General features: G+C 41.8%; 1 protein-coding gene across 5 annotated transcripts in view; it reads right to left on the reverse strand.

Moving 5' to 3' along the window:
* The window catches only part of PROS1 (protein S), a 490,278-nt gene that overhangs the window by 12,521 nt on the left and 452,490 nt on the right, over window positions 1-25,267 (reverse strand). For all 5 annotated transcript variants that reach the window (XM_050958478.1, XM_050958450.1, XM_050958486.1 and 2 more), the window contains 9 exons: window positions 24,754-24,778; window positions 24,304-24,390; window positions 20,975-21,097; window positions 19,585-19,716; window positions 18,038-18,163; window positions 12,940-13,061; window positions 9,012-9,130; window positions 6,836-7,025; window positions 2,398-2,565 (listed from right to left, as the gene is read on the reverse strand). In XM_050958478.1, coding sequence (XP_050814435.1) covers window positions 2,398-2,565; window positions 6,836-7,025; window positions 9,012-9,130; window positions 12,940-13,061; window positions 18,038-18,163; window positions 19,585-19,716; window positions 20,975-21,097; window positions 24,304-24,390; window positions 24,754-24,778 — 1,092 coding nt within the window. The remainder of the gene's footprint in view (window positions 1-2,397; window positions 2,566-6,835; window positions 7,026-9,011; window positions 9,131-12,939; window positions 13,062-18,037; window positions 18,164-19,584; window positions 19,717-20,974; window positions 21,098-24,303; window positions 24,391-24,753; window positions 24,779-25,267) is intronic.

Below are 25,267 nucleotides of genomic sequence, written 5' to 3' on the forward strand. Positions count from 1 at the left end.
CTGTGATAGGCATGGGTAGGACCAGTGCCGTCCCTAGTGGGGTGCGGGGCCCAGGGAGGAAGTGACAAATTTGTCTCTTCTGGGGCTGACCGCGCCAGTCAATTGCACCAGCCCATGGGGCCCCCCAAAGTGCGGGGCCCAGAGCGGTCGCCCTGATTCGCCCTACCAAAGAAAAGGCTCTGGGTGGGACCCGTGGATCTTGAATGATATGTTGTGGCCGGGGGGGTGGGGGAGGGGTGCGATCATTGTAGCAGTAGAGATATGTCTGCAGGTTTTCCATCTATTGTGGCAGGGTCTGGTGCTGCTTTAAGTTAAGGAGTCCTTGTCTGTGAGGAAACTTGCTTCTGATATGAAGTTGGGGGGTCATCTGAAGGCCGGAAAAGGGGGTTGAGGGAAGATTTCTTTCGAGATGTGGTCCCCATTGAGTATGGATTGTAATTGTTTAATGATACTCCATATGGCTTCCAATGTGGAGGGGTAAGTGACAACTAAGGGTGAGCGATCAGAGGAGTTTTTTTTCTGCAGTGAAGCAGGTTCTGTCAGGGATGTTTCGGTGGCACATTCTGTTATGCGATCTACTTCTCCAAATGCCCCAACAACTATGTGGATGAAACCAGACAATCACTATGCTCTCAAATGACCTTGCACAGAAAAAAAATGATAAAAAGATAAAAACACTGTATTACCCAAAGGCAAACACTTTTTTCTCAAAACAGTCACTCCATTTCTGACCTCTCAGTCCTCGTCCTCCTGCACAGTACCTTGAAAAGAGGAGCCTGGGAGCTTAAATTCATCATTTTACTAGACTCTAAAAATCATGGTCTTAATTAAGACACTGGATTTATGGCTTATTACAAAAATCTGTAACCCACTAACTTCCCTCCACATTTTATTATCCCATCACTGGAATGGTGTTAAGGGACCACTTCACCTTGAATAGTCTTTTAGAATATATGTTAACAACTTACGCTAAACAATCTGTTCCATTCCGTATTTAGCTGTGACAGGCTGAGTACCTACCTTTTCCAGACCTAAAGAAGAGCTGTGTATCACTCAAAAGCTTGTATCTCTCACCAACAGAAGTTGGTCCAATAAAAGATATTACTTCACTAGTATTTTGTCACCCGCACTCATTTTGTGTCTCTTTGAAATCAAAGGCACATACAGTAGCGCAGCTTTCAGTCAGCACTGCTGAGCCAATAAGCTTTTCCCATTTGGTACCACTGGCAAGCAAAGAATAGACAACGTCAAAATTTAAGTTCAAACATACTGTAGCTTGGCTGTGTCTACTGCGCTATAGCTAGGGGGCCATGGCTATTAGTATTGTTTGTTGGCTGAGAGTTTGACTCATCAGCCCAAACAACATTTCTAGAATTATTTCACATTGGGAAAGAGAATATTCATTGAGAAGCAGTCAAACATTTTTACCTTTTTGCCTCCCTGTCACACTGCAAGCAAAAACAGATTATTTAAAAAATGAAATATTACAAGCAATTTTTTTTGTTAGTGGACTGGTGGCTTATTTTCAAATGTAAAATATTTTCTACTCCACATGCAAAGTGTTGGATAGAAATTCTTTTACACATATGAAGAACAGATACTGTATGGGCAACGGTAATGGAGGCTTCCTTCCTCTAGCGTGAAAAAAAAAGTTCAGTCCTCATAATCTATTCACTTGTTGCCTCTCTGCTGAGACTGCCAGTTACTGTGATAATTACTGGGTCTGCACCAGAGGTGACTGCACGGACCTACAGCTGCTGAGAAGGGTGAGTCAGGTGACTCATGCGTAGGGTGACCAGATGTCCCTATTTTATTGGGACAATCCTGATATTTGGGGCTTTTTCTTATATAGTTGCCTATTACCCCCCACCCCCACCCCCTGTCCCCATTTTTCACACTTGCTGTCTGGTCACGCTATTCATGCCCCCTGTGCAGGGTGGGTAGGGCAGGGTAGAAATGAAGGCTCCTTGCTCTTCCTTCAACCCCACCCCCCACTCCCGTCACAGACACACGAGACCAAGGCACAACTGGCACTAAGAAAGGACATATTTGTACAATATGCTCTCAAGATAACTACTGGTGGCCATATAGCTTGGGAGTTTTAAAATGAGATTAGGAAATGTACTCTGAGGCACAATCCTGCATAGGACCCTGGAAAATTGATTAGATTACCTGAGACTGCTTTAATTGCTGTGATTCTATAATTAAAATCTGAAAATGGGCAGACTGCAAAGCTTCATGCATACTCATTTTCAAATGAAAATGGCACCAATGGCATTTTCATTTTCTACCTACATACCTCCCTGTATTTTGTCTCCCTAGTGACACATGGGTAACCACCATATAAGGAGAAGCAAACAAGAAAGCAGCCTTAACCAGGAGGTATTTTTAAGTTACCTGTTTAATGAGTGTGTCGCCGACTTTGCGAGGTAATCCTGCAATGTACACCTTAGTTTCCAGGAAGCCATTTGATGGTTTGAACAGACTTCTAGGGCTGTTGATATTCATCACTGCTTCTTTTGCTATTTTTACACTTATACTGTGTTCTAATTCTTCCACTGAGACCTAGGATTAAAAATAATATATATATATATATATACATATGTTGAACATACTGATTACAGAGGGAGGAGTAGTGAGCCTTGTGTTAAGGTTACCTAACATGTCCCAGTATTTAAAAAACAAAACCCCACCACCCAGAAATCTGCCTTTCTCTTTTAAAAAAAATATATATATATACATATAGAATATATGTAAATTTTTTTTCCTAATGGTTTGCAGCAGGATTTTGAAATTGAACAGAGGGATAATACTTTAAAGGCAAAAGTATCTCTCGCTTTGTATAGGAAAGCTTATACATGGCTGAATGATCAGTTTTTGGAAAAACATAATTTTTCAGTTTGTGTTGCTTGCTTCTAAAATTGCTCAACATTCCATCCACATTGAGCATGCTCCTCTGGATCTCATTCAGCCTGCCAGAAAGAACTGAACCTCCTGAGGGAACACAGACAAAATTTAAAAAACAAAAAAAAACAAAAAAAACAAAAGGATTCATCTGCTGCTGTTGATGTTACCCATCAAAATCCTTTTGGTCTAAGGGAAGGTGCACTGTACTGGAGACCAGGAAACAATATGGGAGAACTAAATCTAATCCATTTAGGGTACATCTACACAGCAGCTGACAGGATGCTTCCCAGTGAGCGTATACATACACCTCTACCTCGATATAACGCAACCTGATATAACACAAATTCAGATGTAATGCAGTAAAGCAGCGTTCCGGGGAGGGTGGGAGGGTAGCTGAGCACTCCGGTGGATCAAAGCAAGTTCAATATAACATAGTAAGAATTTTTGGCTCCCGAGGACAGCGTTATATCAGAGTAGGAGTGTATGTTCATCTCTATTCAAGCTAGCATATTAAAAATAGTAGTCTGGCTGTAGCAGCACAAGTCGCTAGCTGCCCAAGTACAATCCTGCCCAACTTGGTGCTTTAAAGGGGACAATTTCACAAAAGTGAAAACCATCATGAGCCAAATAAGCTGAGAGGAAGAACTTAATCAGAAAATGTGAATGGCTAATTGGGGCTTGTTTAACAGGACTTTACTAGATGCCCAAAAAGCCATAATCAAGGGAGAAGGCCATGTTGGTTAAAAAAACAACCTGGCTTAGAAGGACCTGAAGGCAACTATAAAAAACTTTAAAAATAATATGCAACAAATGGAAGAAACGGGAAGTTGATAGTACTGAATATAAATCAAAAGTTAGGAATTGTAGAAAATTGATAGGGAAAGCAAAGTGACATAAGGAGAAATCTATGGCTAGCAGAGTTCAGGACACTAAGGAGGCATTTAAGTATAATAGGATAAAGAATCCTGACAATGGTATTGGATCATTACTAGATGTAAATGGTAGAATTACCCATAACAATGCAGAAAGGGTGGAAGTATTCAATAAATATCTCTGTTCTGTATTTGGAATAAACATAATGTAGTCTCATCATATGATGATGATAACACTTTTTTTCCATTCCACTAGTATGTTAGGATGATGTTAAACCCCAGCTGCTCAAGTTAGACATTTTTAAAATCAGCAGGTCAGTATAACTTGCACTCAAGAGTTTCAAAGGAATTGGCCGAAGAGGTTGGTGAACCATTAATGTTGATTTTCGGTAAGGCTTAAAACACCAGGGAAGGTCCAGAAGACTGGAAGAAAGCTTATGGTTGTGTCAATTTTTAAAAAGAGTAAATGTGATGACCCAGGTTTTTATAGGCCTGTCAACCTGACATTGTTCCTGGGCAAGATAATGCAGTGGTTAATATGGATCTCAATAAAGAACTAAAGGAGGGTAATATAGTAATACAAATCAACATAAGTTATTGAAAATAGATCTTGTCAAAGTAACTTGATATCTCTTTTTTTGATTAGATTACAAGTTTGGTTGATAAAGGTAATAGTAATACTTACACCTATAAGATGTTTGATGTTGTATCACATAACATTTTCATTTAAAAAAACTAGAACAATATAAAATTAACATGGGATATATTAAATGGATTAAAAACTGTCTAACTGATAGATCTCAAAATGCAACTCTAACTGGGGAATCATCACTGAACAGGTGTGTTTCTAGTGGGGTCCTGAAGGGATCTGTTCTGGGTCCTACACTATTTAACATCAAATGACCTGGAAGAAAACATAAAAATGTCATTGATAAAGTTTGAAAATGATAAAAAAATTGAGGGAGTGGTAAATAATGAAAAAGACAGGTCACCAACACAGGAAAATCTGGATTGCTTGGTACACTGGGTGCAAGCAATAATGTGCATTTTTATGTGGCCAAATACAGCTGTATACATCTTGGAACAAAGACTGTAGGCCATATTTACAGGATGCGGGACTCTCTATCTGAAAATGATTTGGGAGTGTGGTGGATAATAGGCTGAACATGAACTTTTACTGCAACCAACAGGGCTAATGTGATCCTCGCATGCATAAACAGGGGAATCTCAAGCAGAAATACAGAGGCTATTTTACCTCTGTATTTGGTACTGGTGCAACCAGTGCTAGACTACTGTGTCCAGTTCTGTTGTCCACAATTGAGGAAGGATGTTAAAAAGCTGGAGAGGGTTCAGGGAAGAGCCAGGAGAATGATTAAAGGATTAGAAAACATGCCTTATAGAGAGAGACCCAAAAAGCTCAATCTATTTAGCTTAACAAAGAGAAGGTTAAGAGGTGACCTGATTACAGTTTGTAAGCACCTATGTGGGGAACAAATATTTAACAATGGGCTCTTCAATCTAGCAGAGAAAAGCTAGACAAATTCAGACTGGAAATAAGGCCTACATCTTCTACAGTGAAAGTAAGTATCAGAACAATTTACCAAGGGTTGTGGTGGATTCTCCAATACTGACAAGTTTTAAATCAAGATTGGAAGTTTTTCAAAATATCTGCTATAGAAATTATTGCAGTGAAGTTCAACAACTTGTGTTATGCAGCAGCTCAGATTAGATGATCACAATGGTCCCTTTCTGGCCTTGGAATCTATGAATTCCCTGGGTATGTTCTCAGGGAGCTACCCCGACCTGTGGTGCTGCAGCCTTGTTGCTATTTTTAAGTGATCTAGCTCAACTAGAGCTAGTGTGTGTCTGTCTGCCCAAACTGGGAAGCACTCTCCCCACTGTGTAGACACACGCCGAGCCACACTCTTTCTTAGAATCTGCCAAATCTATACACTTAGTGATGCGGTCGACAAACTGGGCTATTCTTGAATCTGTAACCCGCCATCTCCATGTGTTGTGCCTCTTCCTCTATGGTTACAGAGGATAACTGCATGTTCTTGTGGCTAGCATAGTTTAGCACTTGAGTGGCAGAGACAGGGCCGAAAGTACTCTGTTTGAAAGTGCTGCTGATGCATCGGGGGGCACTGCACATAAAATTATTTAGGTTTGATTTTTTTCTTTCTAAAAAACACAAAGCATATTATCTACACAAACAACCTTAAAAGAAGGCTACAAAGTCAAGCATGCAAAAATGAGGAAATGCCAGAATTAAGGTTTCAGAGTAGCAGCCATGTTAGTCTGTATCCGCAAAAAGAACAGGAGTAGTTGTGGTACCTTAGAGACTAACAAATTTATTTCAGCATGAGCTTTCGTGAGCTACAGCTATGCATCCGAAGAAGTGAGCTGTAGCTCACGAAAGCTCATGCTGAAATAAATTTGTTAGTCTCTAAGGTGCCACAAGTACTCCTGTTCTTTTTGCCAGAATTAAGGTTGCCCATTTAAGCTTAATTCTGGCAGTTCCTAAATTCTAAGTAGCTGACTTTGCAATCTCATTAGTGTTCTTTTTCTATACATAGCAGGTATATTGAATAGACCCTGTTCCCATTAAAGTTCATGTTAAGATTCCTACTGACTTGACTTACAGTAGCTCCGGGGACACCATGCTCAGCAATTGGGGATTTAAAAAAAAAAGGGATTTTCTTAAGTTAGCCTTGATTTGATTGATCAAGCTGCATTGGCCAGCATAAAATAACAAGTGTGTTTGGAATAACAACCCCTTGGACCACTTGCATCAGAATAAACATGTTTACACACACAATCATGCACTGGGTATTACTGCATAGACCCCAAGCGCTATGCAGAAAGTGGCTCTTTGTATCACAAAGAAATTTGGAACTTTGCTAATGTTACCACTGTACCTTTCTTAACAGCCTTTAAATTTGGGATCTTTATGGAATCATTTTGGAACTTTTTTTTTTTTAAAGTCGCTATAACAATTTTTCCCAACTTCACCGAAGAGTGCCAACAATTCACAGGGTATTAGGAAAAAAACTTACTATATGCCACAGACCATCATTAATGGCTTTGCCACCACTGGTGACTTTTGTTCCAAGTTCATTCTTGAATTGAATCTCGATCTTCCCATCACGAAGAGCAAGCAAGAACCATGCTGTGCTGTCAGAGGATTCAGCATATAGTATAACACCCTCTGTATCATATGTCCGGAAATCAAATTCTGCTGAAAATCTGAGTCATGGGAGAGGGACCATAATCATGAGAAGAGGATACATGAGACAGCGAAGTGCAATACATTAATAATTTAGCTATGCAGGCAAATATTAATCTCCAAATGACAACTCTGTATCCGAGCTGGTCCAATGGATGCCTATGATTAATCATAGAATTAATTATAGAATTCCCCTTATTTTACAGGTGTGTTGTAAGAAAAAGTAAATTGTTTGGGAGGTATTCCAGTACTATGGTAAGGAGTGCCATAAAAAAATCTATCACAAGTATCTTCTATAAATGTGCTTCATCATTACTGACTTTGAAAGTTTCACTCTTTACCTTTATTCTGTTTAGGAAACAAGATCTGTATATTGGTGGCATTTGGATGATCATGCATAAATTGTAGCTCTTTTTGTTCTGTGTTTGTACAGTATTTAATACAATGGGGTCCTGGTTCATAACTAGGGCTCCTAGGAGCTACAGGAATATAAATAATAAATAGTAGCGGTATTATTAATTATTATTATGGTAGAATCTATAGACTCTCTTGTGCTCTGGGGGCTGTGCAAACATGAGAGAAGCTCTCTGCCCCAAAGAGCTTTCAGGCTAAATATACAAGACAGAGGAATGACTTGAGGGGAAAATGAAGGCACAGAGAGGTGAAGTGACTTGTGAAAGGCACACAGCATGTGGGTGGCAGAACTAGGAACAGAACGCAGGTGCCCCGATTCCAGGTTCAGCTCTCCAGTCACTAAACCACATTGACTTTTGAACATGGTTCTATCAAAACTCCTTATTTTGAGCTTATAAGTAACTATTTAAGATGTTAGCTGCTAAGGACACTTTCAAACTTTTCAAAAATCTTCCAGGAGAGCATTAATTCCAGGTCGCCTTTGATTCACGGCACAAGGGCATGTCTTAATATTTATGCTCCAAATCCGAGACACTAAAAATCACAAATGCAACAACTTCTGCTGGTGGTGCCTCTGAAATTGTTCAGACAGTGATTCAAAGGCAACCCTGCATTTTCAGGTGTCACAATGAGCACACTGAAGTGCAATTTAGAGTTTGTAAGACTGGCCCCTAGGGAAATGCAATATCCTTCTACATCTCTGCCATCATCTTCCATGTCTTTCTCTTCCCTTCAGAGGGGGAGCAAGCTTCTGTCATTGTGGGATACCATCTTCCTTGCTCTCCTAAGAAATCTCATTCACTCCAAAAACTGCTGGGGCCTCCATCCAGTTCATATTCCTTCCTCTCCCCTCTGATCCATTTTCTACCTTTTCATATTCAGTCTCAGGATTGTTTTGATTCTCTTTCTCCCAAGGTTTATTTTTGCTTCCCTTTCAGTCCTTATATCTCTGTCTTCAACTGCAGCAACTGGCTGTCACTGTAGGAGAAATCTGGCTCTTCACCCACTGATGAGATCAGGCCCAGATGCTGGTGCACTCTCCCACAGACCACACCAATGGGGTGCCTGCTCCACTATGTAGGTGCGTCAGTCAGCTGCTACTGCCCCCTGTCCGATGGAAAGGGTTGCTTAAGATCCAGTTGAACAGATGAGTTACTGAAAGGAACTATACTAAAGATGCAGCTCAAGGATAAAATATGATCACTAAGTGGTGCTGTAAGGTGGCTCTAAGCACCTCACTTCTGTCCATCCACTTTCAAATAACTCCAGTCTCCACTGAGTGCTATTACATGTAGGAGCCTAAGTTCATTTGTCCTCCCTACCATGATACAAGGTGTCTTTATCCAGCGAGATGATGCTGTGAATTCTTCATGCAATTAGGGTGACCAGATGTCCCGATTTTATAGGGACAGTCCCAATTTTTGGGTCTTTTTCTTATATAGGTTCCTATTACCGCCCCCCATCCCGATTTTTCACATTTGCTGTCTGGTTACTCTACATGCAATCCACAGTTCCTTTGCCACCCTCTGAGAATTAATGGAAACAAATCCCCAGAACTTCCATCCCTAGTGTTATCAATGGCAAATGCTCACCTGGTGACTTCTGGCAATCTAAACCTTAAGTATAGCACAGGGATCGCTATAAATTGTTCTGCCAGGTAAAGCAATTCATAATTCCTTTCAAGATTCAGAGGGACACAAACTGGAACAGCCTATAAATAATGAAGGGAAAAATCACCATGTCTCAACTTTGTGTAGTGATATTTCAGAGATTAACCTCAGTTCTTTGTGGCTTTTAGCTTGTTACAGTTTCCTGAAACACTTGATACCTAGTATACTTGAATAATCTGAATACTTAAGTACAAATAAAATTTTATTTTTCTACATTATCCATACGTCAAAATATTGGTGGTTATAAATGTCGTAACATAGTTTCATAGATTCCAACTTTCATCTGAGTTGGTAATTACATTGTAAGTGTTTAATATTCAAATCAAGGCATATAGCCATTTCCTTTCAACCTGCATCCCTACCGCTTTACATTAGGATTCTCAAGTCTCTTAATTTAAGCAGTTTGGTTGGGTTGATAGTTGGATGGGTGAAATTTAAAACATCTAGGGTGATACACAAACTAGTCTTGATTTTGAATAAGCACCACACTTTCCTTTGAGGTAGAATTGAACTAATATACAGCATAGTGGCAGGGGAAGTAAAATGTCTCTTGATGTGGTATCATCTCTGAACACATGAAAAGTTTTTAGGTCCTGGCCACTAGTCACAACTAGTGATTCCAGGTAAGACTGTTAGGTTAATCCCGGTGTCCGGGCTAAAATCAAATTTGGGTAATTACATTCTGCCTATTTAAACTTTTCAGCTTTCCTAGCCTACATTGTTTCACAGTGTTGTTGTGTATGAAGTTTGCATACTTTGTGTATTGCAGTGATAGACAGAGTGATCCTTGTATATATGGATAATATATCAGTTTAAATTAGGGTGACCAGATGTCCCAATATTCAGGGCTTTGTCTTATATTACCTCCCATCCTGTCCCAATTTTTCACACTTGCTATCTGGTCACTCTAGTTCAAATAGGTCAGACATTGTATGACTATATTGCTATTTCAGCTACTACCCAATGTGCACTGCTGTTTTTAAGTCTCTTGTCATGCCACAATTATGTCAGATGTAAAAAGACAGTTGGAACTTATTTTTGACTGAATCTCCTATATTTAATTTCACATCAGATAATTTGTTTTATACAGATGCAGCAGAACCAAAGCAATTGGGTGTGAAACACTACTGTGTTTTGTTATACACATTGCACTTGGATAGTCTAACTCACTGGCTCTCAACCTTTCCAGACTACTGTACCCCTTTCAGGAGTCTGAGGTGTCTTGTGTACTTCAAGTTTCACCTCACTTAAGAACTACTTGCTTACAAAATCAGACATCAAAATACAAAAGTGTCACAGCAACTATTAGTGAGAAATTGCTCACTTTCTCATTTTTACCATATAATTATAAAATAAATCAATTGGAATATAAATATTATACTTACATTCCAGTGTATAGTATAAACAAGTCATTGTCTGTGTGAAATTTTAGTTTGTACTGACTTCGGTAGTGGTTTTTATGTAGCCAGCTGTCAAACTAGGCAAATATCTAGATGAGTTGCTGTACCCCCTGAAAGACCTCTGCATACCTCCAGGGGTACGCATAATCCTGGTTGAGAACCACTGGTCTAACTCACAACTAATGCTACATTTTCCAAAATTCTTTGGGCTTGGTTCTCATTTAACACAATTTTCATGGTATAGCAATTCCATTGACTGTAGTTGAACAACTAATGAATTACAAAATTATATGTAAGAATTGGACCTGAATTTTTTTATACACCGGGTGGAGTACTTGATCTGCAAAGAGGATACATCCGTTTGGGATTTGCCATGATAATACAGATTTTATTCCAATTAAAAGATCCACATACTGAGTCAGCCTCTTAAGCCTTAGAGCAGGTCTACACTTGCCATTTAAAGTGGGAAAAGTCTCTTTTTTGCACAAAAACCATGGGAGTGTCTACACTTGCCAATGACTTTTTGCAGCGAAACTCATAAGTTTCACCGCAAAAAGAAAACCACCTCCATGAGAGGTGTACAGCTCTTACTGGTGATGCTTTTGCAGTGATGTGCAAGTGAAGACACATTATTCCTGTTTACACAGCTTTTAGCCTCCAGAGGCTATCCCACAGTGCCTAGGTAGCCATTCTAGCCAGCAGCTCTGCTGCTCTGTTGTCAGCTAAACAGACCTCCACCCTTCCCCCTGTAAAGCCCTTGGAACTTTGAAAATCCCCCTCCTGTTTTCTTGGCAAGTGCTTATCTGGTCAGGTGACAATGCCTGCTCCAAACAATCCCCTGCTTGGAGCAATGCTGAGCTATTGGAGCTTATCAGTGTTTGGGGAGAGGAGGCTGTGCAGGGACCCAGGAATCCCCATCACCCCTCCCCCCCCCACACAAAACCCATCCTCAAACTGGAGAGAGTTGCACTGTGGGATAGCTGCCCTAGAGTGCTGCTCTCATTGGAGATGGAAGTGCTGCTAATGTAAACACTCTCTGATGGCTGAGGAATTAAGCGAGTACACAAACCAGTTACTCTGACTGGTTCCCTATCACTAGTGAAATTTACGATGCAAAAACTCTGCAAGTGTAGACATACCCATAATCTTAAGCAGTAGCATACCTAGCGGGGTTCAGGGGAAGCAGCTGCTACCCCTCAGGGCGGCAGGCACGGAAGCAGTGCCTGCCGGCCGGCACTACCAGCAACACAGCCAGAGGAGCCGTGGGGCGGCAGCAACAGGCTGGCGAGCCCCACGTGGAACGCGCCGAGTGCCGGGAACAGGCCGGGGACGTGCAGCAGTGCAGGACGGAAAGTGAGTGGGGGGGGTGTCCGGTTGGGGGGCGTGGACAGTGGAGGTCCAAGGGATGCGTGGCCAGAGGAGGAGCCAAGGGAGGGCGCCTTTTTTAGGTTTGCTCCCCCGACACTGAAAACCTGGCTTTGCCACTGATCCTAAGGGTTACTAAACCTCTCTCTCATATAACAGCGTTAGGAGTAATGTTTAATGGGGGACATAGGGAGCTGCCCTCCCACTTCGTTATCAGTAGCGAATGGAATTACTCCCTGTATTGTCTAAGTATTAAATCTTTGCAACTAAAATACCAAGTTCTAGTAAATATGTTCTAGCACAATAGCGAGGTTTGATCTTTGAAATATTTAAGCCCCACTACATCCTACTGTGGCAAAGATTTGTTTTTGGTGGAAGGTGTTTGAACATACTTATAGGTCTCAACCTGCCCGCTCCTGCCAAAGTAGTATAAAGAAAAGCCTTCACAAGGAAATGCTTTCATTGAAATGCTCTGAAGTCCCACTGTTTCTTCCATTAAGAAGAATAAATTTGAAAATTCTTTGGGTCTAAAAGTAGTTCTTTTGGATGGAAAATGTGTTTTTTAGCACTTGGTGAAACCATTCACTCGCTGCTTGGCCCTTTAAAAAAAAAAGTCATGACAACTGAAACTGTGCAAAACAATCAACTCAAACAGCTTTTCCAGGAGTCATTCTGAGAGACTAGGTGGGAAGAGGTTCTCATGGCAAGAAAAATCTGGGAAATAAGTGAACATGCTTTCAAAATGACGCTGGGGCCTCCATGTCAACATCCAAGCCAAGGAGGACCCACCTTCTAGAGGGGAGGGTGCAGGGCTTATTTTGGGGGATGGGGTAGAAAAGGGCTAGTTGAGGCAGATTTCTCTTGATGCTTTTTCTTGGAACTGAACCTGGACTGAATGATATCCAAATCCCTGTAAATTATACTGCTGAATTTGCTTTGTGAAACATGCCCCAACTCAAAGCCTGCAGCATTTTCCCAGCAATTTTGAAACTGGCTTTGGTACTTTTCCTAATCTACCTCATCCTGTCATGGAGAAACACCCAACTCTGCAATTTCTCCAGCAAGCTCACATTATGCAGTTTTACCTCACAGTGCTTCCTGTCCTTAGAAAGTTTGAACCCTTTCTTGCCATCACAATAGCAGGCATAGCTTCCTGGAGAATTGACACACTCTTGAGCACAAGTGTTTTCAGCACATTCATCCACATCTGCAGTGAAACAGAAGCATATTGCATGAGACTTAGACTGAACAATCATGTAATGTTCTAAAGATAAGTACATTAAGTTAATGCAACAATGGGCAAGACAGTTCTGTATTGGAATGTGAATCCTGTCTGTGGTGGTGGTGATGATGATGTGTTAAAATATTAAAGGGCCCTCTCCAGGCTGAAATTTATATTGCCTTCTGGATGAACAACCGCAACAAGTCTGATATGGAAACTGTGCAGTGAGGCAGGGCAAGGCTGAGCTGATATGTGAGATGCTACGAAGTTGAACTGCAAAGTTGAGAATTACAGAGCAATGCAGAAGAGCGGAGTTGACATAAATGAACTTCTGCCACCTGTCTATCACTACTATCTGTTCTGGGCCACTCTCCTCTTCTGTCACCCAAGGGCTCACAAGCTGCAAGAGTTACTACCATCCTAACAGTATACGTGGCAATTGTGTGGAGCAGAGACAGAGGGTATATCTACACTTACAGAGTTTTTGAGCTGTAAGTTTCATCAGTGATAGGGAACCAATGAAAGGAAAGCGCTGGTTTGTGTACTCACTCAATTCCTCAGGCGTCAGAGTGTGTGTACACTACCAGCACTTCCATCACTGATGAGAGCAGTGCTGTAGGGCAGCTATCCCACAGGGCAGCTCTCTCTATAGGTCCTGTGCGGGAGGGGCGGGGGGGGAAGGGAGCAGAAGGCATTCTGGGTCCCTGCTCAGTGCCCCGTGCTGCCCTGCTTCATGTCTCAGGAGCCCCATTACTTCCTTGTTTCTTCCATGGCTCTTTTTAAAAAAAAACCCTCCTGCTGTCTGGCAGTCTGTCTCCTTTCCCACCACATCTACAAACAAAGGGAAAGGAAGCTTCAAACTTCCTGGGGTTTACACGGGGGGGGGGGTGCACGTCCGTGCATCGGAGCAGTGGAGATGCTGACCAGAGTGGTTGCTTTTGGAACTGTGGGATAGCCTCCAGAGGCCAAAAGGTGTTTACACTGGTAGAACATGTCTTCACTTTCACAGCAGCACAAAAAGAACAGCAGTAAGAGCTGTATGCCTCTTGTGAAGGTGGTTTTCTTTTTGCGGTGAAACTTCTGAGTTTCACCGCAAAAAGTCATTAACAAGTGTAGACGCTCCTGCGGTTTTAGTGAAAAAAAGGGACTTTTTGCGCTTTAAATGGTAAGTGTAAACATACCCAGAGTCTGTTCACATCAGGCCAAAATCAGTTCTGTACAGTCACATCTGAGGGAGAGGTACCTCCTCTGACTAACATGTAGTAATCTTCCTAAGATGCAAAGCCCGGACAGTTCAAGTGGAGTCTATGGAGACCAACTTAGGGAGATTAAAAGCAAAAACCACTTGGCTGTTAAGGAGGTAAACCCACTACCTTTTTCATGTTGTTGGCTATGTGCAATAAATAATGTAGAAAAGAGAGGTTGTGTGAAAGGCAAATTTAATTGTTACATTTCTAATATGAAAACAAGCAAAATCTCTTGTGAGGTGAGAGGCTTTGTAGGCATGAGCTAAGGGCAATGTATAAAGAAATTTTGCAGTGCCGGTTCTGAAATGCACTGTCCTTTTGATGTAAATAAATGATAGCATGCTAGTAAATATATTTTTAAAACATGATTTGGTTTTGTAGCATGCTAGGTTTTTAAAAATTAAATTCAAGAGCTCTTCTTTACGCTCTACTTTATAAAGTGGTGAGCAAAATGTATTGGGCAGAACCAGGAACTAGTTCCCAGGATTCCTGGCTTCGATTCTAGTACTTGACACTGACTCACTTGGCATATGTCATTTAACCTCTCTGTGCCAGAGGTTCCCCATAATTTACGTGCCAGATATTTCCTTGGTGTGTTGAGAGGACTAGACAACTAATACTTCTGAAGGGTTTTGAGATGCTTGGAGGAAAGGCACTATACCTATTAAAATGCCCAATCTTACTGTCTTTTGCTGTTTGTTTAGTTGACCAAGGGCCTGTTTAGGAGAAACAGTCTGTTCAGGAAGGATGGAGATGTGTGGAGCTGGAGACACGATCAATATCCAAGTTAAACTGTCGTGGGCTTACATTATTCTTTAAAACAACTTCTATTGTGTTTTAAACCCCAGGTTTGATTCACCTCCAGGATTCTGACAATGCAAACTGTGGCCTCAGAACTGGTATGTCTGCTTGGAGGACAAGGGAGTGCAGCAAGTGCTAGTCTCCAGGAAGACCTGCTTTGCCATGGTGTCTGTACTGGGCTGATAGAGCCACACAAGTGGTCGGACGGGAATGAGCAAAATCAGTACCTATTCTAGGCAGTTTCTGCTGGATGTTTATGAACCCTGACTGAATTCGACAGCTGCTTTCCATCCACAGAACCCCCAGAAGGGGGAGATGCTGATACTGCAGCAGCCCTCTCCGGGGGCAAGAGAGGAGAATCCTACCTCCTCCCTCTGCAGCAGCTACCACTATAGTCTCTGTGTGTAGATATGCGTGTTTGTGTAACTTAGACTTCACTAATCCACAGGAGTCAATCTGGCCCTTCAACATGACAATGGAAACATACATGTTGCCAACCTTCAGACAGGCTAAGTTGCTGTCCATCTGCACAACCCTGCTTTTGTTACTATCCTTAGTCTCACAACTGTTCAGGATCCCAATTTTAAAAGTAAACTTTACACTTAAGGAGAACCCCACACAACCTAAATGTACACAAGAGGGGAGGGGGAAACTATTTCAGATTGTTCCTTGAAACCATAGTGTCTTTTTTTATCCTAGTATACACAGTTACAAATCTGTTAGTATCCTCTCTTTAATTCCACAGTAATTGGGCAAGGGAGAACAGATGTCACTGCTAGCAAAGAACTATTTGTAAGTCTGTCTTTATTTATTTATTTTTGGTGTGATAATAAAAAGGCAGTATCTGCAGGTCACCATTTGTGTTTACAGCACTCCCTGTGCTATAAAGAGCTTGTGTTAAACTGCAAACATGGCAAATTTCCTCCTAAGATAAAATCCTAAAAGTTCTTTTTTTTCTTTTCCCACCGGCTGGAATTTCATTATTTCCACTGTATAGTAAACATTAAAGCTGGTGGGATAAATTAAAATGATCCAGAATCAAATCTGCAAATACTCAAATATTTTTTAAAGGCAAATTAGACATTTGAATATTTGTACAGTGCCTTTTCAGAGCTCTACCACTAGCTAAATATATATTCACCCTCAGCATGAATAGTTATGGTAACTTTCTCTGGCAGGACGCTTTCTTCCACATGCTGATTTCATAAAGAAATGTTCTTCTCTCTCTAGAAAATTTCTGAAAGGACAGTCTTCTTCTGACAACTCATATATACTACTACCTCGATATAACGCTACCCGATATAACACGAATTTGGATATAAGGCGGTAAAGCAGTGCTCGGGGCCAGGGGGAGGCTGCGCACTCCGGTGGGTCAAAGCAAGTTCAGTATAACACGGTTTCACCTATAACGTGGTAAGATTTTTTGGCTCCCAAGGACAGCGTTATATCGAGGTAGAGGTGTATTAGATTGCATGGAGGAGGTGTAATGGGGGTGGGGGAGAGGAATGGACCATTTTTAAATGGCGGTCTCAGGTCCCAATTTTTTGAGAGTGAATCCCTCCAGTATTATATTTGCACCCTTTATGAAGAGTAGCCAGATTGACTCAATATCAACGAGCACCCAACATTTGAATGATAGTGACACAAAATGGGGTGATTAATATACCCATAGAAGTGTGTAGAAAGTTGTTTTATATGTTGTAGCAATTGTAACAGCCCTGGTTGAGATACCCCTGCTGGACCCTCACCAGGCTGCTGTGTTACACCCACTTGCTGGGCCTGTGTGCCTTGAAGCCCTCCCATGATCACAGGGTAGGCTCCAGCTACAATCTCTGGCTGCAGACTCTCTGGCACACTTTTTGGGCACAAACTCTGTCTCATATACCCCTGCATGGAGGATGGACCGCACAGCCCAGCTGCACGCAGCCCTTAGTACGTGTGCTGACCCCCAACACACTTCAGTAGCATAAGCAAAGCCCTTCCCTAGAGCTTGTCTTGTGAGTAGTCACCCACTGGTTTATAGTTCACCCTTTCAGAAACACAAACAAATAACAGACTTTGCAGAGGGATTTCTAAATCGCTTACTCTTTACTTTAGACAGCACAAAAGATATACAGATCTAGGCAAAACAATGAACTCCTGTATGCCATTCTTCAGTTTCCTCACCACCCTTGAGCATTCTTTGGGATTTCAGCTGGTATCATGTCAGGGCTCCAAGTCCCCTGTATTGAATCTCACTCCCCCAGCTTAGGGCTTCTCCCAGTTACTGGATCTTTCCCTGACCCCTGCAGTCAGTATCCTTCGCTTCCAGTTGATCTGGTAATCAAAAAGCTTCCCTTTTGAGTCCCTGCTCAGCCTTTGGGTACATCTACACAGCAGAAAAAAACAAAAACAAAAAATTCCCCCCTGCAACAGAGAGTCTCAGAGCCTGGGTCAACTGAGTCAGGCTTGCAGGGCTAAGAGAGCAGTGTAGATATTTGGGCTCGGGCTGACCCTCCAGTCTACACTGCTATTTTCAGCCCCGAAGTACAAGCCTGAGTCAGTTTGACCTGGGCTCTGAGATGGGTGTACCCTTTGTGTTTGTAAACCCCTACTCTGACACATCCTGTGTCTTTGTTCCGTTCCACTGCTCCAAACCCCACTCTCTGCAAAGCACATAAGATAACTGGATTGTCTAAACTTTAGCCAGCCCATTGTTCTACCCTGCTCCTATTGAATGGGAACTGGTTTAAGTTAACTCTCTATTGTCCTTGAACTGGGAGAGATGGTAGCAGATGGCTGATTCCATGTTCATAGAGGCATATAATGATGCAACAATTTCATAAAATCAACTAGAATTTGTAGCGTCATATAGACAGATTTCCCAAATTGTCACAGCAGTTATTTAAAAAAAACAAAAGAAAAACCTTTTACCTTCACAATTCTTTGAAGTTGAATTATATGTGTAGCCTTCTGCACATTCACATTTATATTTGCCAGGGTTGTTCTTGCACTGTGCTGTCCCACAGATGTTTGGATGTATCGTACATTCATCCCAGTCTATAAATTCAGAAGTGTTACTGAGAATAAAGTTTTTCTCATGACATTTTACCCTGCCTCAAGATTGTAAGGGCAAAACAAAAACAACAAAAAAAGGCTCACAATTCTGGCAGATCTTGCTAGGTTTGGCATAGTCTCCTTTGTAAGGGAGACTTCCAGAAGATTCTGCAGGAAATTTTACCCTGCCCCCAAGTGAGGTCTCCTTCTGTGTACCTTGATACTCTGTAGGCTGTACTATGGATCCAAGGAAAAGGGACAATGTGTCAGAGGTTGAAAGGGGAAAAAGTAGCACAAATGTGTTTACTGTAATGCTCTGTTCATCATCATTCCTGATTGAGAGCTAGATTGGCATCAGAGGGACTACTTGTGTGAACAAGGGCTCACCAACATGGGCCAAGAGGGTGCACAATCTAGCTCTAAAGGATGAAAAGTATATGAACAGGCTCCGTTCAACCAACTTGTGAGCCTGCATTTGTCAGACTGCAGTATTGCAATGGGATTATACAGGCGTCACAGTGTCATTGATTATTTGTGTCCACAAAAGTACATGCACTAAACAGAAGTCCAGTGAAAGCCAGCCTGAAGGTCTGTCCCTTTATCCCCTGACGATGGTATCCATACCAGTTAATGCAGTTCAACAGAAAAATTTTGAATAGTAAACAAATGCAATACTAGGATGAAGTAAGCTATTTTCTTGCCAAAATGCCATCACATTTTTCTGCTAACTATATTAACACATGCCCTTTCCCTGGAATTTTATTCCAAAATAAAGACTTAAATCTATAGTCAATGAAAAGGCCTTTGGGCTACACCCTGCAAGTAATTATAGTGATGCAATGCAGCACAAGCCTTTCCCTATATAAAGAATAGGATGACCAGATAGCCAGTGTGAAAAATCAGGACAGGAGTGGGAGGTAATAGGCACCTATATAAGACAAAGCCCTAAATATTAGGACTGTCCCTGTAAAATCTGGCCATCTGGTCATCCTAATAAAGCGCATCCTCAGAATTCATTAATATTTTCCTTTCAAGTGAAGGAATCCAAAACTCAGAGTGAAATCCAATCAAAGCCACAGATTTTCACAGACTGTGTTTCAGGCTAACAACGTTAACTGCCCTTTGCATTCTAGAAACTTGACTTGGGCTATGAAAGTGGTTTAAGTCTGGGGTTTGTGACCCAAGCCCAGGTTTCATTAATTAACGAGCCTGGGTTCATGTAAAAAGGCTTACACAACCGTAATAGTGAAATAAGTTGGGCATATCAATGGGAATCAAATATGCATCGGATAACAAAATTTGGCTCGAAATAGGAGGGGAAAATTAAAAGGGACAGTAGCTATAGTTCAGCCTAAATTCTCTAATTGGTAGTATCCAAACATAATTTCTTTTCATACAATGATGTTTTAAGTGTCCTTTCTTACCTTTGCAGTCCTGTTTATTTGGAAGCATATAGTATCCATTGTCACAGGAACAGCGATAGCTTCCAGGAAAATTAGTACAGCTGTGGCTACAACCTCCATTTTTATTTGCTGGGTCTTCACACTCATTTATATCTAGAAGGTGTAACAGAATATATCTGTGTTCACACCCATACACTATTGTAGTAACTTCTGTACAAGTCATGTCTTGTGAAGTATCATTTAAAAACTCATAATTTGCTGATCAGTAATGTCATGGCAGTAGTGTTATATGTGAAGTTATAAACTGAAATCATGACTAAAAATATATTTTCCAGATGAATTTGGGGATTGGTCAAATCAGTCCCTTGGAGACAAAAGGCAAGATGATGCCTCAGCCAGGTGTACACAAGGTTGATGGACAATTACCAGCAAAGTGGCCATTCTTTGACAGGAAAGAGGGCAGGGGCAAAAATCTACATCTTAGCAAAGAAACAGCATGGAGTTTCCTTTGACAAAGGGGAGAGAACTTTGCTTTGAATCTAATATAGTTTGTTAAGTTAGTCTTTATTTTTCTTGTAAACATGTCTGACTTTTATCTTTCATTACTTGTACTCACTTAAGATCTCTCTCTCTTTGTAGTTAATAAATTTGTTTTATTGTTTTATCTAATCCAGTGTGTTCAAACTGAACTGTCTGAGTAATTTCATTTAGGGTAAAAAGTTGTGCATGTAATTCCCTTTAAGGCAGTGTTTCCCAAACTTGGGATGCCGTTTGTGCAGGGAAAGCCCCTGGCGGGCTGGGCTGGTTTGTTTACCTGCCACATCCGCAAGATCGGCTGATCGCGGCTCCCAGTGGCCGAACTTGTGGACACGGCAGGTAAAAAAACTGGCCCAGCCCACTAGGGGCTTTCCCTACACAAGCAGTGTCCCAAGTTTGGGAAACACTGCCTTAAAGGAATAATGGACTCAATGTATCTGTACTGTCCAGGAGAGGGCTGGGCAGTACAGGTCATATGTTTCTGAGGGGAAATCTGGGATTGGGAATGTGTTGGGATCACCTTGTGGTAATCTTTAAGACTGATAAGAGCCAATTTGTAGCTGGCTGGTTGCAGCACATACAGACATAGCTGAGGGCAGTTTGTGAGCAGTCCAGATTAGAGGCTACAGCAGCAAGGCATTGTGAAGGACACCCCCGTCCCCGGGTTACAGACCTGGGGTAATACAGCAATTCATTGATCTGGATTGTGCCCCGGTATGTCACAGAAGGGGAGGGAGGGAGCCCAAGAAATCTTAATCTACGATAAGCTATTTGCTGCTTCATTTATCTATTTAAAGATATGGTATTGTTAATAATGCTCTAATTTCAGCCATAGTAACAGTTACTACCACCATAGTCACGATATGAACTGTACCTTCTTCACATCTCTCTCCTTGCCAGCCTGGTTTACAGACACAAGTGTATTTGGCCTGCCCATCGATGCATTCCGTATATCCATCTTCATTGCATGGCAGAGGGCTACATTGGTCTGAAATTTCTGTGTGTGCAGAAGGGAAAAGTTTAGGTGGAAAAAAAGGTGATTTTTACACTCTGCTTTTCCATAATCTTGTTTTCTATCTCCTTTCCTCTGATAGTCACCCTTCACAAGAAGGAAAAAGCTTGTCACCCAAGAAAAAGCATCCACACAGCACATGTCCTTCTATTAATTCTGCCCAGAGATAAGTTACCTCAAAAGCTACAACGCACTTTGTCCCCTTTGGCAGCTAGTCCAAAGACAACATTACCAGTTATGTATCAGAGGGGTAGCCGTGTTAGTCTGGATCTGTAAAAGCACCAAAGAGTCCTGTGGCACCTTATAGACTAACAGACGTATTGGAGCATGAGCTTTCGTGGGTGAATACCCACTTCGTTGCATTCACATGCATCCGACAAAGTGGGTATTCACCCACGAAAGCTCATGCTCCAATACGTCTGTTAGTCTATAAGGTGCCACAGGACTCTTTGCTGCTATTACCAGTTATGGATCAGCAACATTTTCCCCTCACCAAGAGAAGACCATTATGAAATGAATGGCTCATGGGAATTGGTATACAGTGCTTGTTACTAGTGGGTGCAGACAGGCCCAGGTTGGTAATAGCAGCAAGCCATTACCAAACAATGGCTCTTCAGTGGCATAGGTAAATTAACCTAGAGGTCTCAGTTCAGTTCTTAGTCAATAGCTGTCTGCATCATCAATCATCATCCCAGTTGTCTCAGCAGAGGTCAAGGTCTGAAAGGTACAGAGACCAGTTCCTCTGTCATGCTAGAGGTGATACATTTGTGTGGAAGCTCCCACGCCTGCTGCCTGTGCTGTATATGCTCCACTGACAAACTGGAAACTTCACTTCCCAGTGCTATCCAACTGGCAGCTTTCACTAACTTTAAATTCACTTACAAAAATAAAAAATTGGAGCACGGAGAGGAATCGAGAACGTTCTGTGCATCCAGGGCCAGCGCTACCATTTAGGTGACCTAGGCAATGGCCTAGGGCGCCAGAATTTTTGGGGAGCACACTTTTTGCCGGGGGGGCAGCATGCGGGTCCGGTGGACCTACCGCAGTCATGCCGGCGGATGGTCCGCTGCTGGAAAGGCTCCAGTGGAGCTGCTGCAGTGATGCCGGCGGGTGGTCCACTGGTCTAAAGGCTCCGGTGGACCTGCCACAGGCATGACTGCGGTAGATCTGCTGGAGCCTTTAGACCAGCGCACCATCCACCAAAATGACTGCGGCAGCTCCACCGGACCCGCAGGGGGCGGCGAAATGGCCATCCGCCTAGGGCGTCAGAAACCCTGGTGCCGCTCCTGTGTGCATCCCTGCGTGGCAATGTAAAGCGAGGTGCAACATGTCTACCACAGGGAGAACGCAGAGCCTATCGTTTTACCCTGTACTCCCCTAAGTTGGTAGGTAAGTTTATACTCTGACTATTTTCCCGCTTTCTTTGCCTTACATCAACATGCTGGGGTGCTGAATGAGTTTATTCTTGCTTCAGTTTGCTGATAGCTTTACAGATTAGTTTTTTTCAAGGTCTCCCATATTTACAAATGTCTTGCTCCTACTTCGGGATTACATATTTGTGAAGAGTGGGCCTGTAGCTTTTTGAGGCTTGCTTTTTAAAATGTGGTGTTTTAAAACACAAGTACTAATTAAGGTGACCAGACAGCAAATGTGAAAAATCAGGATGGGGTGGAGGGTAATAGGGTTAGGGTTCCAATGAGTAGGGCTATATAAGAAAAAGACCCAAAAATCGGGACATCTGGTCACCCTAGTAATAATAGAAAGGGAAGGAAAAAAGGGATTGGTTATATCAGATGATTCAGAACAGTGAATTGGACGGCTACCATCATATTATATAGACCCAAACCTGCAGTACCCCCATTGACTTTAACCTGCTCATAAGAACTGAAAAACAGAAAGTAACAATCTTTTGTTTGCATATTTGTCAATTACATCCAGGGGCAGCTGGTCATTGAGTGGCTGCTGTAGGTGAGCCCCAATGATTATGTCACACCACAGAAAGGGTATAGCACCCATAGAAAGGCTGCTGCATTGCAGGGTGCAGTATTACCTGCTGCAAATAGGTGACTCCAGCTCAGGCAGAAGAGGGTGCAGGCACAGGGAAGGGAATATGGCCGATGAGCGGCTAACACAGATTAACTCCACAAAAGCAAGCTATGGGACTTTCTACACATTCTTTCTGCAGCCAAAGACCTTCCTTTCTCCTCTCTCCTTCTGTTTCCTTAGGTCCAACCACAAGTGAGCTTGATGGGCAGGAAGTGTGCAGATGGAGAGGAATTAAGAGGGAAGGGTGTTCCTGAGCAAGAGGAGATTGGATAGAAGGAAGAGATCATTGGGAATTTATGGGGGTTCTGAGCCAGGGGAGGGTAGGTTGGATTGGCAGGGGTGAGTGTGGGTGAATGGAAGGACTGAGATGAATTGGGAGGTGGGGGCATGAGGAAAGAGAGAATAGGGTGAATTGATTAACGCCAAGTTCTATTTTAATATGCCTAGTAAAGAATCTATTTGTCAAAAAAAATTTACCAGAATCTTTTTGGGGGTCTGTATTATTACAGACATACTTCCTGACAGATATTTTGAAATAAATTACCAAAATAATTGAAACGGTCATGATTATATTGTGTTATTTTGACAAATAAAATATGTAGAATTTTAAAATACTGTGGGCAGAATTTTTAATTTTTTTGGCGCAGAATTCCCCCAGAGTATTACTCAAGAGTGAGAGTAAACTCTACTACAGGGGTAGGCAACCTATGGCATGTATGCCGAAGGTGGCACGCGAGCTGATTTTCAGTGGCACTCACACTGTCCGGATCCTGGCCACTGGTCCAGGCTCTGCATTTTAATTTAATTTTAAATTAAGCTTCTCAAACGTTTTAAAAACCTTATTTACTTTACATACAACAATAGTTTAGTTATATATTATAGACTTATAGAAAGAGACCTTCTAAAAACATTAAAATGTATTACTGGCACGCAAAACCTTAAATTAGAGTGAATAAATAAAGACTCGGCACACCACTTCTGAAAGGCTGCCAACCCTTGCTCTACTATTTTGAATATAATTTTACTTTCTAGATAACTGGACTGCTCAGGGAAGGGAGGGGTGTATGTTTAAACCCAAATCAGTATTAGATACCCCATAACTCTGTCTCAGTACTGTTTGTGAAATTTATATCATAAATTCTTACCTTTCACACAGTTTCTCAGGTCAGTTGAGGAACCTGAAATAACATCAGTAATCCTGAAAATCCCTGCTCGATGGGAGCCGAGGCAGCCTGTAAATACAAACCAACACAATCTGCTTATGGGCCAAACACCCATTTAGACTGAAATCATCACAACAGAAATTAAGCACTGCACCTTCAAAGAGCTTATTCTCACAGTTTGAGCTAGAAAACCAGTTGACACATTAAGGACACCTAATCACAGCCTCACATTCTGAATGGCTCAGTCAGGTTCTAACTGTACAGAAGAGCTTGTGAGCTACTGGACATCAGAATTCAAAAGAAAAACACCCAGCTATTGCAACTGATAGTATGCAAGTGGGAAGAAAGCCCTCGGTATTATACAAACTCTATGATAAAGTACAGCACGCAAGGAGGTGTGTTTTTTATGGGTTGATGGGGATTGGTACTTACTTAAATATTTGGGGTAAAAATATTCCTGTAAAAAGAATAAGAGAAGTTTAGTAAGTTTTAAGATAATTGGAATTATTATAAAATGTTAACTAGACACTTACTGAAAGGTATTTGTGCTGTAATTGAAAAAGGAGATGAATAAAAATGATAATTGATGGACCTCTTCTTTCTTTCATCTATGGAATCAACTAGGAATCTTCTATAGAACTTGCTTTTACATTCAAACACAGGGCTCCAGATTACCAAAGGAGGGGAGGGGCAGAAAAAAAAATGGGTGAGGAATCCTCTGCCTTTATGGTTCTGCTCTCCAAGTTGGAGATTAGGATTCAGCACTGAATAGCATTTCTCTCCCTGTGTCAGAGAGGGAGAAAGGACCAGTCTGTCCTTTGCTGAGTCAGCGCACACTATGGAGGTCCCAAAAATCACGAGGTGCCAAATTGTTCTTTGTACTGTTTGTGCCTAAAAGCAAGGCTGGCTTTAGGCCGATTCTCCCGATTCCCAGGAATCGGGCCCT

The sequence above is a fragment of the Gopherus flavomarginatus genome, chromosome 1 (assembly GCF_025201925.1).
Source record: "Gopherus flavomarginatus isolate rGopFla2 chromosome 1, rGopFla2.mat.asm, whole genome shotgun sequence".
In the NCBI taxonomy this organism is placed as follows: Eukaryota; Metazoa; Chordata; order Testudines; family Testudinidae; genus Gopherus; species Gopherus flavomarginatus.